The sequence below is a fragment of the Pithys albifrons genome, chromosome 7 (genome assembly GCF_047495875.1).
Source record: "Pithys albifrons albifrons isolate INPA30051 chromosome 7, PitAlb_v1, whole genome shotgun sequence".
In the NCBI taxonomy this organism is placed as follows: Eukaryota; Metazoa; Chordata; class Aves; order Passeriformes; family Thamnophilidae; genus Pithys; species Pithys albifrons.
In genome coordinates this window covers 19,136,993-19,153,295 of record NC_092464.1, presented here as the reverse complement: position 1 = coordinate 19,153,295, position 16,303 = coordinate 19,136,993, and the positions used below count along the sequence as shown (strand labels likewise).

The 16,303-nt window shown below is 37.5% G+C and overlaps 1 protein-coding gene across 4 annotated transcripts in view; it reads left to right on the top strand.

Annotated features, from left to right (window-relative positions):
• Positions 1 to 16,303, top strand: part of SPAG6 (sperm associated antigen 6) — a 39,385-nt gene that overhangs the window by 8,233 nt on the left and 14,849 nt on the right. Inside the window, exons 2-7 of one of the 4 annotated variants that reach the window (XM_071560607.1) lie at positions 2,964 to 3,038; positions 3,364 to 3,530; positions 7,046 to 7,229; positions 13,819 to 14,024; positions 14,899 to 15,072; positions 15,884 to 16,027. In XM_071560607.1, coding sequence (XP_071416708.1) covers positions 2,993 to 3,038; positions 3,364 to 3,530; positions 7,046 to 7,229; positions 13,819 to 14,024; positions 14,899 to 15,072; positions 15,884 to 16,027 — 921 coding nt within the window. In that variant the 5' untranslated portion in view covers positions 2,964 to 2,992. The remainder of the gene's footprint in view (positions 1 to 2,963; positions 3,039 to 3,363; positions 3,531 to 7,045; positions 7,230 to 13,818; positions 14,025 to 14,898; positions 15,073 to 15,883; positions 16,028 to 16,303) is intronic. The other 3 variants (XM_071560605.1, XM_071560604.1, XM_071560606.1) reach the window with 3 other exon arrangements.

Here is a 16,303-nt window from a genome sequence, read left to right as displayed (position 1 = left end):
AAAGTGATTTTAAGAGAGGATGGAAAGTAAAGATAAAAGGTTTTGATTATGTTCAAAGCACAGGCATAATCTAGGCCTATACACTTCTAGCAATTCTCAGTTAATTTGATGTCAGTATAAGGCTTGTATACAACAGGATTTGATTTTTCTTTGTCTTGTTCCTTGAAAGCTCTTGCCATGATAATTATTTGTCCATGGTCCCTTGTCACACTTAGACATCACTTCAAGAAAATACAGTCTCCTTGAGGATCAGCACAGTTGCTATTGTTTCCAAACCTGTTTTTTCCCCTAATCCTGTTGTAGCATCTTATGCCGTTTCTTCAAACAGTAATTTCCATTTCACTTTTTATCTCTTTTCTCACTTTAAGCTGCACCAGCTGAAATAATTTGCAGTAGAACATTTTGTGCTGATGTTTAAATATCATCACCAAACTTTACACAGTTTATACTGCCATGAAATGAATGGTATTGAGGCAGTGGGCTCCTTGGAAGCGTTTCAGACTCACAGCTTTTGAGCCTATTTTAAAAGTGAAATCTGTATCATCTTATCTTTAAATACAATATAAATCTCATATTTGAGACAACTCAAAGCATATGTGCATGTAAACTTTCTTAAATGTAGTCTCACATTTTGCAGTGTGTAGGTACATTGTTAAGGCCAGAAACGTGTCACATGACCTGGACCTGCCTCCTGGGTAAAGTAATTCTAATCTGTTTAAATTCCACTTGATTTCAATACGATCCCAGAACGGACATCCACCAGTTGGGCACAACCTGATTCAATGTCCCAGCCACCAGGCCCTTGGCTTTTTTGGGGTCAGACGCTGCACGCTGAAGTGTTCCTTTCTCTCACCCTAAACCACTTCTAACAGTTTCTTTTGTATCGGTAAAACTAAATTTTTTTCTCCTTTCTTTTTTTTATTTGTTAAATAATTTTGTTTTCATATTATCTTAAGGACTCAAATGTAACATTTGTACACTAAATGCAAGTGAACTACTTCTAACTGTTTCTGCTTAACTGAAATACCTTTGATGTAGGTAGAGTCAGAACAGTATGAGGTCCCCTTCGGAATTTCGGCAGCAGTTTGACCATCCAACTGGTGTTAGAGGGAAGCACAAGAAACACCCCCCACAGAGGGTGCAGATGACTTGCTAGAAGATAATAGAGGATATACAGTGTTGGCCCCAACTTGTATGTTGGCTTTTACTTTTAATTTGTCGTATGAAGTACTTGGTGCGTTTTTGATATGATGTGTAACTTGCTACTGAGATCATGCCTGCTATTTGGGAGACTTTGTGAGAAGATGTCAATATGATGACCATGTGACTTCTACAAAGTGCTAAATGAATTCACATTGGTCTTACAATACTGGAGGATGTACCTTTTGTTCATTGTACACAGGAGGCCTCTTTCAGCTCCCAGTTGTTTTGACAGAAGTGTGAGCAGGCCCCAGCTGTATTACAGACCTGTTCCATAGGTCCTACACATACATGTTCAATTAATGTGTTTTACAGAGCCATTTTTGGTGCTTCTGTCATGCTATTAGACATCACAATTTCATTTTACTTTTCTCTTTTTACTGTGTGCCCCCCTGAGACCTGTTTTATTTTGGCTTGTGGACATGCTGGGAGGCTCTACCTCTCATGACAGTGCAGCTTTTGTCTGGAGTATTGACCTTCCCATAAATTCATTAGTGGGCAGTATGGCCTCCATGGTTAGTTTTTCTGCATCCCCACTCCCATCTCCTTCAGAGCCATGTATGATTTTTAGGGTTTTTTTCTTATTGCTTGGAGCAATGGATTTTGATGTACAATAAAGGTGAGAATTTTGTTACTGCTCAGCTTACTTCTTTTTTTCTTTTCAGTGTTCTTCTATACAGAAGTATTCTGTGGATGTAATTTGCCTCCATCCCTTTCGACTATTCCTTGCTCTGAGGTCCTCAGCTTTTCCTTGTCATGATGTGCCTGTTGAGCACCTGGGTGTTACTTGCCATTGAGGCAATGATCTATTCTGGGACTGTCACACCAAAAGACCTTCGTTCAGTGCTAATAACCACACAAGCTCTTGAGAAGGGAAGTCTTACTCTTTTTCCGCAGTCACCCAACTAAATCTTTCTCTTTGTTACCAAAATAAAAGGTAGTGGAAAGGACTGAGAGAACTGATATGTCTGTATCTCAGTGTGTTCAGTATTCTGTTGTAGCACGTCTGCATTTTCAGAGAGCTCTGATTTCTGGCTGAGGTATAAAGCTCCAAAGTGTTGTTAATTCAGGCAGCTGGCTGGTAGAGGGGCAGCACACTTGAAGATTCACAGTACCAGTAATTTTCCCTTCCCAGACCTTACAAATCATGTACCCATGTGAATCTTGTTTTGGAAGAGTCTTAGTTTACCTGTAGAAAGAGCTTCCAGATACAGATTGGTCATCTTGGATCATCTCTGTTGCCTTTTGCTGAACCTTTTTCAGTTCTACTTTAGTGGAGGGTATTAAATTTAGGATAGTGTTGGTCTCTGCTTTGGCCCTTCTCCCTTTCCAAATAATCCTGAGCACTCTGTGTAGTTCTGTGGGTAAAGTTTCTTCTCTGCTACTGACCAAGAGCTGGTACCTCTATGGAACTGTCTGTCCTAACATTGAGATTTTGCTCCTGTTTGGTAGTAATCTGTTTGGGGTTCATTACTGCATATGAAAGGTTGGGGTTGGATTCCCTGTGTGAGCTCCTGTTCACTTGCTATTTTGTTACCCAGTCGTTCAGTCTCTAGTTCCTTATAGTTTCCCTGGCTGGTACTTTCATATTCTTTATGCTTAACTGATACACTGTGAACTCATCAGTGAAAACACATCATAAATAGTAACAATAAGAAAATCTTCAAGTCTTCTATCTGGAGTGTAATATACTATGAATATTGGGCTCCAAATCAGTCACTGCTTGTAACAGATGAAATGTAATTCTGTGTATTCCAATGCAGAGGTTCTGCTGGCATGATAAGTGAGTGACATGCCAATGTCTTCTCACCCCGACCTCTGGATGGAGTTCCCCATAGGTATGTTAATGCATGCATTTTATATATGTTTGAATATACCTTGTTTTCTTGTGTAAACTTTAAGACATATATTTTACAGGTATTTGAACACAGCTTATTTCTACATGTGACTTCTATTATATTTCAGAATTGTTTTATACCTATGAAAAATTGGCAGAAACAGCAGTGCTATCCAAGTGCCAACTTGATTTCAGCGGAACACCTGGATTTCCTACACGTTCTTATTACCTGGAAGAGTAATTTAGTAGTTTTTTGTGAATAAAGGCAAATGTTTAGAAAAATTTATGCTTACCAAATGTTTTTTTCTCTTCCTGCTGTAACTCAGGTGTAGTGTCTTTGCTGAGACTTCTTTTGCTGGACATTGTCCCAAGTGTTCGACAGACGGCTGCCTTGAGTCTCGGGAGACTTGCTGATTATAGCATGGACCTGGCAGAGGCAATTGTGAAGGCAGGCATTCTTCCACAGCTCGTGTGTTCGTTGCCTGAGGAGAATGTAAGGCATGATTGTTTTCTTAAGTAATATTTTTCTAACTATTGTACAGGGAAAGGGAAATCTTTTAGTATCAGCATTTGCTGTTATTCTAACATGGCATTAAATGTTCTGAAGTCAGAGTAGCATGTATGTGTCTGCACCTCTGCGAGATCACTGTGTACTGTATCCCTAAGTTTGACTTCAAATAAGTTTGACTTTAAAATTTCGTATTACCATTTAATGCACTATAGAAAATACATTCATGCCACGGCGCTGTTTTTAAAATGTTGAGTTATGCTTTGTAAAAGGTTCCTCTCTAAAAATGAGACAATTTGAAAGCTGGGATCATAATGGACTGTGACTTGTTAATAATACCAGACAACTGTAAAATGCGTATAAAAAGACTGAACTTCTGTATTGAAATATTAAATATCTCTGAACATAGGCTTTTGGAAATCTGTAGCATAAGAAGTATCAAACCACTGGCACAGGAAAATATACTGAAAGACTTTCATCTTCATATTTGTCGAAACCAAGCAAAGTATAGTCACCATTGCAATGCAAATAAATCTGGTGGTCTCTTTTACTCCCTTCTTCCCATTTTTCTTCAAGTTCCATGTCTCTTCCCACTTTGATTTCCCAGTGATGCTAATCTAGATTAACAGAAATAGTTTTTGGTGAGGTTCCTAACAACTGAAGAGAGACAGCTGAGAGTTAAGTGCACTGATACCACAGCCATACTTAGGTTGCAGTTTTGATTCAGGAGAAGTAGGTTTTCAATGGAACTATAATTTGGAAAACTGTGTATTTTCATTTTCAACCTTTTGAGGGAAACATAGATATAAATACTCATTGCATATATTTTGTGCATATATAATCATTGTCTCTCTACAATTCATCTTAGAGGGAAAAAAGAGATAAAGAAAAACTGATGGCAAGATACTGGTATAGAATGGAAAGAAAGTTAAGGTTTTAATTAGACAAGTTTATAAGCATTTTGGTTATCTTATTTCTATTTTTAAGGGAAGAAGCAGAACAAAACTCTACCCTCTGTGTTGGTTTGGAAACTATCCCCCTGCTACAGCTCAAAACCCTCACTAAATTAGCTGGAGAACCTTGATTTACCTCTTCCATGTTACTGCCCATGCTGTTGTTACATTGAGATAGCTGTAATTTAGAATCACTTGCGGCAGCAGCAAGACTCATGTGAGGTCATGGAAACCCTATTATGCCCTGGTGACTGAGAGCAGGTGGAGGAAACTCATCTTCAGTTCATGTGCAGTTTAGCAATGTTTGTTACTTCCCATAGGCAAAAAACCCCATTTCCATTCCACTCACTCTTAGTGTATCAATATCTATATTTAAGGATCAGATTCTTTAAGCACACAAGGAATACTATTTCTACTAATTTATGGAGAACAGTGACAGAGGCACATCCCAGATCAATGTTTTATTGATTAAATGGAGCAAAATACAGTTTTACAGTGTGTTCTGACTGTGCCTGTGAATATGATCTGTTTTTGAATAATGTGTTTTGAATAATAAACCCAAAAAAGTGTTTTTCTTTGCCAGGAGTATAATTACTTAACAGAAATAACGTACCCTTATTTGTGCAGACATTGACTTATGTAAACAACTATAGCTCCACTGAGTTCAGCAAAAGTTAGGGTAACAAATTATCTAAGAATTTGACTATTTGTCTGTACTGTTTCCTTAACTTCTGTTCTCCCTGAATGAGGTTTAATGCTTTGCTTGTAAATTATGTTTAATGTGTCTGCTTGTAGGCTTTAACTTAGACGACTATTTTTGGCACTAAGGAATTATATCAGTACTGGTAAACTAAGGAAGGTAAGGGCATGTGTTTGAGCAGTGGATGATGACTGTGCTTGTTAATCATTAACATGCTCTCTGATGTGGTTTAGGCCAATGCCAGCTATCAAACTACTCGACAATGCCTGGACATAGTTTAAAGATAACACAAGGCAGGGACAGTTTCCAGTAGCATAGATGAGACCATTGTGCTTGGAGGAAAGAGGAGTTTAGGTGGATGGATGTGATATGCTGTGTCACCTTCCTTCAGGGCCAGGGAGTGGGCTTGGGTCCATTTTGCTTCGTGTGGGGCAGTTGCAGGTACTTCTTCATTGCCACACCTTAGTGCTTTAGATCAGACTTTTGAAGGTGTTTGGCCACCTTACAGAAGGCACAAAAGCACTCACAGGGTTCTTTGTTTTTCTGGACTTGACCCAAAAGGGATGGGGGCTTTGCATTGTTTAAATTTTGAGTCCCTTGACAGTAGGAATCTAGCACTGTAAAGTGCCCAGGCTCCCTGTGCAGGGCAGGGGAGAATCAAGCATCTTGATAAAATCATAGCCAGGTGGCACACGGAGGAAGAGTCCTCTGGAGCTTGTCCATAGGGATGATCTGTCTATGGCCAGGATGGAGAGCACACTCGGGACACATGGGCATAGCAGTAGGTTACTTTTGTCCCCATGAATCTTGCACTTTCACAAGGGAGGGGAACTGTTTTTCTCACAACTCAGTTTTTTCTGGCAAGAGCACTTTAACTAGGCTCTAGATTTTGTAACTGTAAGGCAGGGAAGAATCTTAATGTTAAGCTTCCATATCCCAATGACAGTTACAAAACTGCAGGAGGAGACTGAAATGTGACCTTTTGGGGGAGGATTTTATCTGTGCTTTTAGAGCAAAGTACAACTACTGATGCAGTTTACATGTGAACCCCATGGTGTGTGCAGTGTCATACATTACATATGCATTCTCAAAATATGTATTTGTTCCAGCACTGAGGAAGATGGATAGAATTGAGACAAGAGCTTAGACTTGCTTGCACTTCTGACAGAGGTGCCAAGGTGCTTAGTTCTGTTCAAAGTGAGCAGTTTCTGGACACATGCAGGAGGAAAATTGCAGGGTGCCTGGTCAAAACGTGGAGTCATTCACCACTGGGTATTGGAGGGATGAGTTTCCAGGATCTTAGCTGTGGGCTTTAGGCAGTATTTAGGCATTTCAGGATTCAGATCCTAAATCCTTTCATTGCATCTAATTACCTCTGTCTCAGTTTCCTATTTGTAAATGTAAACAGTGTTTTCTTGTAGAGATTTTGTGAGGGTATCTCCATTAGAAATTGTAAAACCTTGCAAGTGTCACAGATGGGAGAATTATTTTAGGAGCTTGCCCTGCATAACTTGTGTAATCTGGTTAAATATGTTAACAACTATTGTTTTTGCAGCTCTTGTCGTTCACTATTCACTTAAACAAACAGACTTATCTAGACTATTATCTTTTCCCCATATCCTCTTAGCTTTCTCATTTTTTCTGTTTATTTATGCACTTACTGATTTTAGATCATGAGCTGTCTCAAAGAACTGTAGGTTTGTTGTTTGTATGATGTCTAGTGGTCTTTATTTGGATTGGTATGAGATATTGCTGCTACTAAAAAAGTCTAATTTAGGTATGTCTGTACTATATTATGCTTTGAACTACTTAGTGAAAGTTTGTTTTATTTTTTCTGCTTTGTCTAGCGGTACTACAAGAAATCAGCTGCATTTGTGCTAAGAGCAGTTGCTAAACATTCTCCACAGCTAGCTCAGGCAATAGTTCATTGTGGAGCGCTGGAAGCGCTGGTGATTTGCTTGGAAGATTTTGACCCTGGAGTCAAAGAAGGTGCATCTTGGGCATTTGATTACATTGCCCGACACAATCCAGGTAACAAGTTTCACATGTTATCTTTCAGCTTAATGTTATGTGATAATTATAATGAATTGCATTATTTTGAGAAGTAGAATAAGATGCTTTTTCTTCTCTACTGTTATAAAACTTTAAATTTGGAATAAACCCCTAGTATAACCATACCATTTCAACAATGCTGTAGCTTTTGTGAGAAACTGGCATACCTGGCACCAGGAGTGCCTGGTTATGAGAGGTGCTCTAAGAGGAGACATGTTTGGCCTGTGGCCAAGAAAAGACACTCTGCTCTATTCCTCTTCATGAAGAGATTTCTGAATCTTTATGTATTGTGTGACTGTTACTGCAAACAGGTTCATTTGCTTGTCATTAGTTCTTACTGTACATGCATACACAGTGGAATGGAGAAGCCTAGGGAGAAGCAAGTTGCATTCAGCTTACAGCAGTGTTTGCAGGATAAATTCATTGCACTGACTGTATTATCATTAGCCAGTAGGCCCACAATCCTTTCTGAGAGTCAGGAATAGATCCTAGGAATCCAATACTGAGCAGTTAACTGCTGTCTCACAGATAGTTGTATAACTCACTGGTGGTGTCATGTTCCTATTTAAAAGCTGATCCACGTGGTTGATAGTTCTTTACCAGCTATTTATGTAGTTCAAGTAAAAGTTTAGAGCTATGAATCAAAGAACTGAGGGAAGAAACTGCTGGCTGAAAGGGGTGGGAGAAATGGCTAGTGTGCATTTTGTTTAATACTAAACTAATTCTGGGATCATAACATTAACTCATAGATTTATATTTGGTTTTGGCTCTAAAATGTAGAGAGACTGAATTCGAAAGCGATTTTCTTTCTTTTTTAATCAACACAGAATGTTGGACTGCGAAAGGCATGGGGGCTTCCCCCTTCCCACTTAGAGGGTTAACTTACTGGGACGGTCTCCAAAGTTGGTAGCACCTTTCTAACAGACTGCATTTTCTGGGGAACAAAGTAATTCTTGGGACACCTCTCTGATAAAAATCTTTTTGGTTTTTGGTCACCAGGATTGAATCCCAGCTTTGGTGGAAAATAATTATTCTTCTATCTGAAATATATTTATTTAAATATCAAAGGCATTCATTTGTATAAATGGGTGTAGTGTGTGTGTGTGTGTGTGTGTGTGTGTGTGTGTGTGTGTGTGTGTGTGTGTTACTCTTAACATAAACATTTCTGCACTTTTGTTATGGCAGTAAATCAATATTTACTCACTTCAATTGCCCTTCATACTATTCACTGCATGAATGCTGATGGATCTTTAGGCTGATCCAGTTCACTCTGTGACAGCATTGTTTGCAAAGATGGAGGTGATTTGGGGTATTGAAGACAACAAATTATTTGTACAAATTTTTATTCCATGGTTATGAATAATTTATTCACTGATGGAGAATGGGTGCATACCTTGTGTCAATTTACGACAGCAACAAGAAGAGCATTTTCAGAAGTTAAGTTGAAAATGTGCTATCAAGCTGTAACCATCAGGACATAGACAGATCACTAGATGTAATCAGTAAAAAAAACTAAAACAACCCAACAAGCAAATCCCAACAAAAGATCCCAGAAAAAATTGTTCTTCAGCCAATTTAGGGGATTCACTTTCCTCTACAACACAGTCACAGGAAGTCTCTAAAATTATTGTTGAAAGTAGAGGAGTTACACTGAAAAAAGATCACTGTGTGCATGGTATGTTTCTTACACTCCTACAAGCATGCCTTTGCAACAGGATATTGTTGGAGATGGGATACAGTGATAAGTGAACTTGTTCTTATCAACATCTGGTGTTTACTATTCAAGAAACTCTGGATTAGACTCACATGCTTGTGTTGACAAAATTTGAGTCTTATAATTTTCTGTCATTGACTGACACATAGTGCAGCTTTAACTTTAAAAACAGAGCTGCATGGGAAAAGGTTTCCCCCATCCACAAAAGGTTTTTCCGTTTCACAAATTATTTCAGTTCCAAACTGGGATAATACTAAGACAAGACTTCTTTTCTCTCTCTTGAAAAGCCTGAGGGGTATGGAGATTTATTTGCTCCAGCAAGAAAAATTCAATAATTACAGCATATCTCTGGGGTGTATGTGGAAGACAGATTAAAGTCTTGATCTGTCTTAGGGAGGATGTGAACCTCTGTCTTCCTGAGTGCAGTCAAAGGCTCCCAGCATTCAGGAATAGCTGTTTGCAGTGGTGAGGGTCTTTCTGCTTTAATCAGAAATTCCACCCATGATGTAGTAAATCTGCTGGCTAAGAACTGCAGTGTATGTTCCCATGAAAAGACTTCCATTTTGAGAAATCAAGACTTCTTTTCTTTTTTTTTGTCCTGATGAAAACATTCTCTGGTTAGCAAGTTCTGTATTGACTTCATACAACAATCTCATAGTTTCTGTGAACAGATACCAGCCAAAGGCCTGGAAGATTTCAAGACAAATGTATCACAAGATTTCAAGACACTAGAAATCTTGCCAGATCAGATTCTAAACTTTGGGAACTGCTTTTGCAGTTCTCCTCTTTCTTGAAGATCCCTTTGAGATAAATTTCAGATGCTGATCTCTACTCCAAAGTTTACAGATCAGTGTGCTGCAATTTTGTCATTCGTTATTTCTAATATTTGTGTTTAAAAAGAAGTGTAAAGTGTTTCAAATACTATAAATTCCACTAGGTCCATTAAAAAAACTGTAAAATTTTACTTATACCATATTTGGTTACTTTGAAAATGCAAAATTCTTTTGCTTAAAGTATACAAGTAATTTGGTTTTTCATTTTCTTTGCCTGCATTAAAGGTGTAATATATTAATTGTCTCCTACTTGTTTCAGGGTATTGTAAATTGGTAGGAAACCAAAAATCCCCCACTATTTATACTCAAGCATATTGCTGAGAGCAGAATTTTGCTGATTTTCTGTCATACAGTGGTACTCTTTGGATCATAGGATAGTTCAGCTTGGAAGGGGCCTTGGGAGGTCTCCAGTCCACCTTCCCGCTGAAAGCAGTATCTGCTACAATGTTAGATCACATTGCTCAGCTCTTCAGTGATTTAAGCCTATCCTGCTCCTGATGAAAGGTCTTCCCAGTGGTTCCAGTGGAATCTTTAGCACTGTGGTTGTAGTGGCCTGCATAAACCTGTGATTTTGAAGTGCAGCCTTTGGGCTACCCGTGGGGATCAGAGTCTTCCTATGTGGCCATTACATGGTCACACAGTCCTCATAAAAATACAGTATTGGTGGTTGTTTTGGTCAAAACCTGTTGTTTTCTGTGGATACACCTGCTCCCACAGCAGGATCTGTTTGAGAAGCCTCATCTGAACTGAAACTTGCATTTGTTCCCAGCCAAAGGTTTTGCTGCTGCTCCACTATGTGAATATGATACTGTTCAGAGACAATTTTCCTTCTCTGGGGACTACCTGCACATTCACTTTCTCACCCTCATCTATTTCCCCTTCTCTTTTATGTTTCATCCATACTATTATTACCAATATGTTTACTTTAGTATGGGTTTTTTTAACACCTTAAACCAGTTTAGAATAATTCTGTAAGATTTCCATTGATTTCCATGCATATGTAGTTAGGATCTTCACTCCTCTTTGTTAGCTTTCCACTCTTCTTGATCACATAAACTCATGATGAGACCTCAACTTACTTTGAGTTAATTTCTTAGTCCCTGATGAGTACTTTTGTGTTGACACAAAGTGGAACCCTAGTACAACTTCTAGTTGAACTGTTGACATCTTAAACTCCAGAATCTGTCTTATCATCTTTCTTCTATATCTCTATTTGCTAAAATCTTCCCCATGTTGATCTGGGCAAAACTAATTAATTTTTGGTTGGTTTTGAGCCTGTTATTGTTTGAGCCTGTTATGGTTCTCTTGTTTCTGAGCGTAAGTAGAATTAGATTTCCTACTTTCATTCATGGAGGGAAAAGTTTGACTTTATCATCATGTAGTTGGACAGACTCCTTGAACTGTACCTCAGAGTGAAGTTCCAAGGCTAGGCTTTTCATAATCTTCTGTGGAATTAAATGAGATTCATATATTAGTTTTTATCTACTGCCTTTCTCCTCTTCAACTATCAGTCTTGTCTTTGCCCTTATAAAGCAGCCTTGGCATAGTATTTGGAAAACCTTTTTTGTAATTTTTCCAGCTATTTTATTTTTTTTGACTGAATATTTGTTTTTTAAAATTTCCTTTTGACAACTTTCCTAGTTTTCTTCTCTTTCTCAGTCTTCCTTTTTTCCCCACCTCTGCTTGTGTTTGTAATTGGGTGGCAAAGTTCCATGAATCCTTTGGTGTAAAGTCTGCATTAAAGATATTCTGCCAAGTAGGAAGGTCAATTGAGCCTTTTCTTGAAGAAAAGAAAGGAATTACAATTTATAATAGAATCATTAATACTTAGATATATAATTTTGGGCCTAGTTTGCAGGGAAATGTAATGGGAAGTTTTCTATATTTTCTTTTTTCCCTGCCTTAGCTTTTCTGTTTTTCTGACAGTCCATTTATGACTTGTCTGTCTTTTGACACATGGTCCAGCCCTCCATGTGGTAAGTTATTAGCCATGAACCTTATAAACACCACTGGAAGAACAGCCATTTAATTACCCATGACCAACAGTAACCATCAGTATTTAAATGATATCAGACTTCTAACAGCAAGAGCTGATCTAAACTGAATCAGATTTAGTTCACTCTTTTAGAATAACTTTAATGGCTACTTTTGCATGCCTGGGTGTAGCTGTGACCTTAAGTATCGTTCTTTCTCTCCCTGCTTGAACTTCATGATTTTAACTAATAGGGCATCAAAGAAACCCATTCTTCTAATTTGTACTGGGTCCCTCTTGACCTCATATTCTTGATATTAGCATCTCCTAGCAGACTGCAGGCAGTGGGGTTGCTGGGTCTGAAGTTGCTTCTGAGGCACAGTTGGATGGATTAATCTGGACTGTTGGTCAGTAGATCACAATGTATTCCACTTGGTCAGGGTACCAAAACACATCAAAACACAATCTGAAGAAAGTATGGCTTTTTCCCTGAAGAGCTGACCATAGCTTATACCACTTACATTGAATAGCTAGTTTTCAGATTTGTTTTTACATAAATTTCAGGTATATTTTGCTTCAAATTTGTAAAACTGAAGGTACAGCATTTGAGTTTTGTTGAAATCTTATGATTTATGTGTATTTTGAGGATGCATATGCTACGTTTTCAGTCAAATAGTTATTTGAAAAGTGAACCTTACAGGGTTAATTTTGTATTAGTTTAAAAATTACTGCATTATTGAATACAATTTTGTGATGTAATATTGGTATTTTCTTTAAAAAATTATATCATAAAATAACACACAGTGTAAATATTTGACTTATCACATGTGTTGCAGTGTGTGGCTATAACTCACTAATTGAAAACAAATCTGGTCTGGAACATTATTTGGATATTAACATAATGATGACATGACTTACAGATTTCATGAAAAACTATATTAGTCTATGTATATTTAATGAAGTATGCTGTATTTTTCTTAGTATGAAAATCTCTTTATGGATGGACTATAAATCAAAAGCTAAGTTAGAGTCTTGAAATACAACAGCCATATGTTGCCATGGTACTGTAAGTCAAGATAAATGTTAAAGATAATAATGGATATGCATAATAAGGTGTAGCAAAACCAAATGAAGAACCTAATAGATTATTGAAACCCCTATGATTTTTACCACTTTTTCAACACTATTTTAAAACAACACAGCTTGGTTATAATATAAATTTTGTTTCTGATATTCAGTAATTCTCCTTTTAGGACTGTGATTAATGCTGCATACACAGAGAGAGCTAATGAATTTCTAATAGTGTAATTTTTGTCCATGTCAGCTAATCATATGCTCAGATTTTTTCTTTTTTTATATATAAGGTGCAGTTAGTTAAGGATATTGTGCTAATCTCAGACACAGAATATCTCACTGATGATATTTCCCATTTGTTTAATTGTGTCTGATAACATTTTCGTGTCATTAAAGTATAAATTCTGTCTCATCCCATGTATGGTAGCAAAGACTAGTTTTGATCAGCCAGTTCCATTTTTCCAGTCTTTTATGCAAGATAAATCTTTTATGTATGTTTTTTTGTATTTTTGGTTTTGGCATTTGATCTATGCTAATATCTGCTTATCATTTAAAGAGGGTAAAATGCTCTCTAATTAGGTGGTTGGTAAAATTTTGGTACTTTGGCTTTCTGTGTTGTTGTTAGCCATGCATAAAATGCTTTCCTATTGATCAGTGTAGAATAGCCAGGGTTTAAACAGCTGACATCTGCTTACTTTAAAAAAAGAAAAAGAAAACAGAATAACAAACCATTTCAGCCTAATCTACCTCAAATGTGTGCATGTAAATGGGGGTCCATCTATTGACCTGCATTCTTTTCAGCTGTGGATTGGTCCACACGGTTTATGAAACCAGGAGGGCTGATTTGAAATGCAGATGTCGAGACAGTGAACTACACCCTCCCCTTTTTCCTTTGCTGTATCTGTCAGGGTGAAAAATGGCTTGCACAAGGGTCAGTCACCCATACTCACTTAATTACTTTCCTTGGACCTACAGAACTGTCACAGGCTGTGGTGGATGCAGGCGCTGTTCCTCTTTTAGTGCTCTGTATCCAGGAGCCAGAAATTGCTTTGAAAAGGATTGCTGCTTCAACTCTCAGTGATATTTCAAAGCATTCTCCAGAGTTAGCACAGACAGTAGTGGATGCAGGAGCTATCGCTCACTTAGCTCAGATGATCCCGAACCCTGATGCTAAACTGAAGGTACATTTAATTATTTTTCTTAATCTCCATTATGCCAGTCATTACTTGATACTGAATCAAAGACACTGATGTGCATATTTATTTAGAAACTCTTGGTTTGGGTGTTAACAAAATGTAACTACGTAGTTAGTGACAAAGAGTTCTGATCTTATTCACAAATTTAGCTACTGGATAAAAACTGCAGCTCTGTGAGGAACACCTAAACTAACCTTTAAAGTGAATAGTATGAGTTTTTTTAAGAAACATATAGATATAAAGAATGCAACAGATACTTTTAATAGATAAAACTTGCACATTTCAGTTGCAAAAAAGCTTTTGCATACTAAAGATTATACAATGAACCAGTTAGTAGTAAATGTTTTACTGTATTTTAGAATGTACCATCTAATGTGAATGGTTGTTGTCAAAGGTTTAATCACTAGAGTTTAATTGACAAAAAATTGTTTCTTAATATAAATTTTCTGTCTTGCTCTAAAAGAAACAGAAGACAACATAAAAATGCCACTTCAAACAAATAGATAAAAATTCCTTAATATAAGATTTGACAGATCCAACTTATGCAAACAAAGATATTTTCTATAGATTTTAATAAATTTTAAATTACAGTTTTGAATGGCATATATGTATTTTCTTTTTTAATACATAGCAAGCTTGAACTGGATAAAACAAAAGAGAAACTTTTATTCAGGAACCAGTGAATGTTCTGTGCCATTATATTCGTGCATGAATTGGCTCAGTGAATTGTAAAATAGCTGTAATTGTTTTCCCTATCCTGCTTTGTTTTCCTTGATGCAATAGATTTTTGTGTGCAGGGGGAGTGTGTGTTGTGGGATGTTTGTATACTATTGATTTTATAACAATTTTTATTTACTAGCGTCAGGTGCTGTCAGCTCTAAGCCAAATAGCAAAGCACTCAGTGGATCTTTCAGAGTTGGTGGTTGAAGCAGAAATTTTCCCAGTTGTGCTCACATGCCTGAAGGACTCAGATGAATATGTCAAGAAAAATGGTGCAACTTTAATTAGAGAGATAGCAAAGCATTCGCCTGAGGTAAAACCTTGAAAATGCAAATACAAGGTCATATCATTAGATTTTACACTTTAAATAAAATACAGGATTATTCTGTCATTTGCTTTTGGAAAGGGAGGGCAAATAGCTGTTTGGCATGTTCATTGGAAAATATGGAAATGCTTGCTGATATTATGAGATGTGTATTGAATATGAATTGGGTTAGGAAATTGGGAATCATAAAATGTATACCAGCTACTTCATTCTCTGAGATATCTGCACAGAGAGAGAGTTCTAGGCTGACAGTATTGTCAGTCCTAGATATTAAAAATATCATTAGAAAAGCCGCACAGAAGTCATGTTACCAGCTAATAAATTGCATGATCATCCTGGAACAATAATAGATGGTGTGTGTCTTTTTAAAAATCTTCTGAGGTGCTGGGATCACATTTTAATTATTTTTCCAATGACAGTGAAGGTCAAAAATTCTCTCATTCATTATTAAACTGGTGGTAGTTTCTGTTATTAGCTTGAGTTTGTAATTTGAGTCTCAGCATTTGCAGTGTTTTTGCCAATAGCTGATACAAGACGGTGGAGATGTTCGGCAAAGTCAATACAAAATAAATAGGAAAACCAAATAATTATAACTATGTTAATTTCTCAGACCATAGGGATAATTAAAAGACTCTAAATATGACTTTGGAATGAAATACAAGAAATGTATTTGTAGAACACACTAATGCTGAGCACAGCCATTTCAAATTCATGATACTAGCTTAACAACTGAGAAGTGTTTAAACATGAACATTGTGCTGCTTCTTCAGTCTCCCACTCTTTAAACTGGTGATTAAAGGTTACGATCTTGGCACGCTTCCAGCTTTCTCTCTGCACCTCATGGGCAATGCAACTTCACTTCCTCAAAAAAGGGAAGAAATTATCATTATTAAAGAAGGAGCACTGGAGTCAGAAGCCAAAGACCAAACTCACAAGACTGCAGGTAAAGTCAGAAGGGCTTCTAGCACCGGATCCTCCATGCAAGGGGAATTGGCCATGCTAGCAGCATTCCAGAGGAGCTGTAGGAAGTGACTCCCAGTGGGAAGGCACAATCCGCGTACGACTGCAGAGTGACAGTGACCACTGTCCATCTCTGAGCAACTCTGTTCAAGTAACATGTTGCAGCAGAGACAGACTGGCAAATGATGTTTCTAAAGGACTTGGCTGTGTCATTTGAGACTCGTGGCTTTTGGCTCCCAGCTCTCAACCTGCATATGCA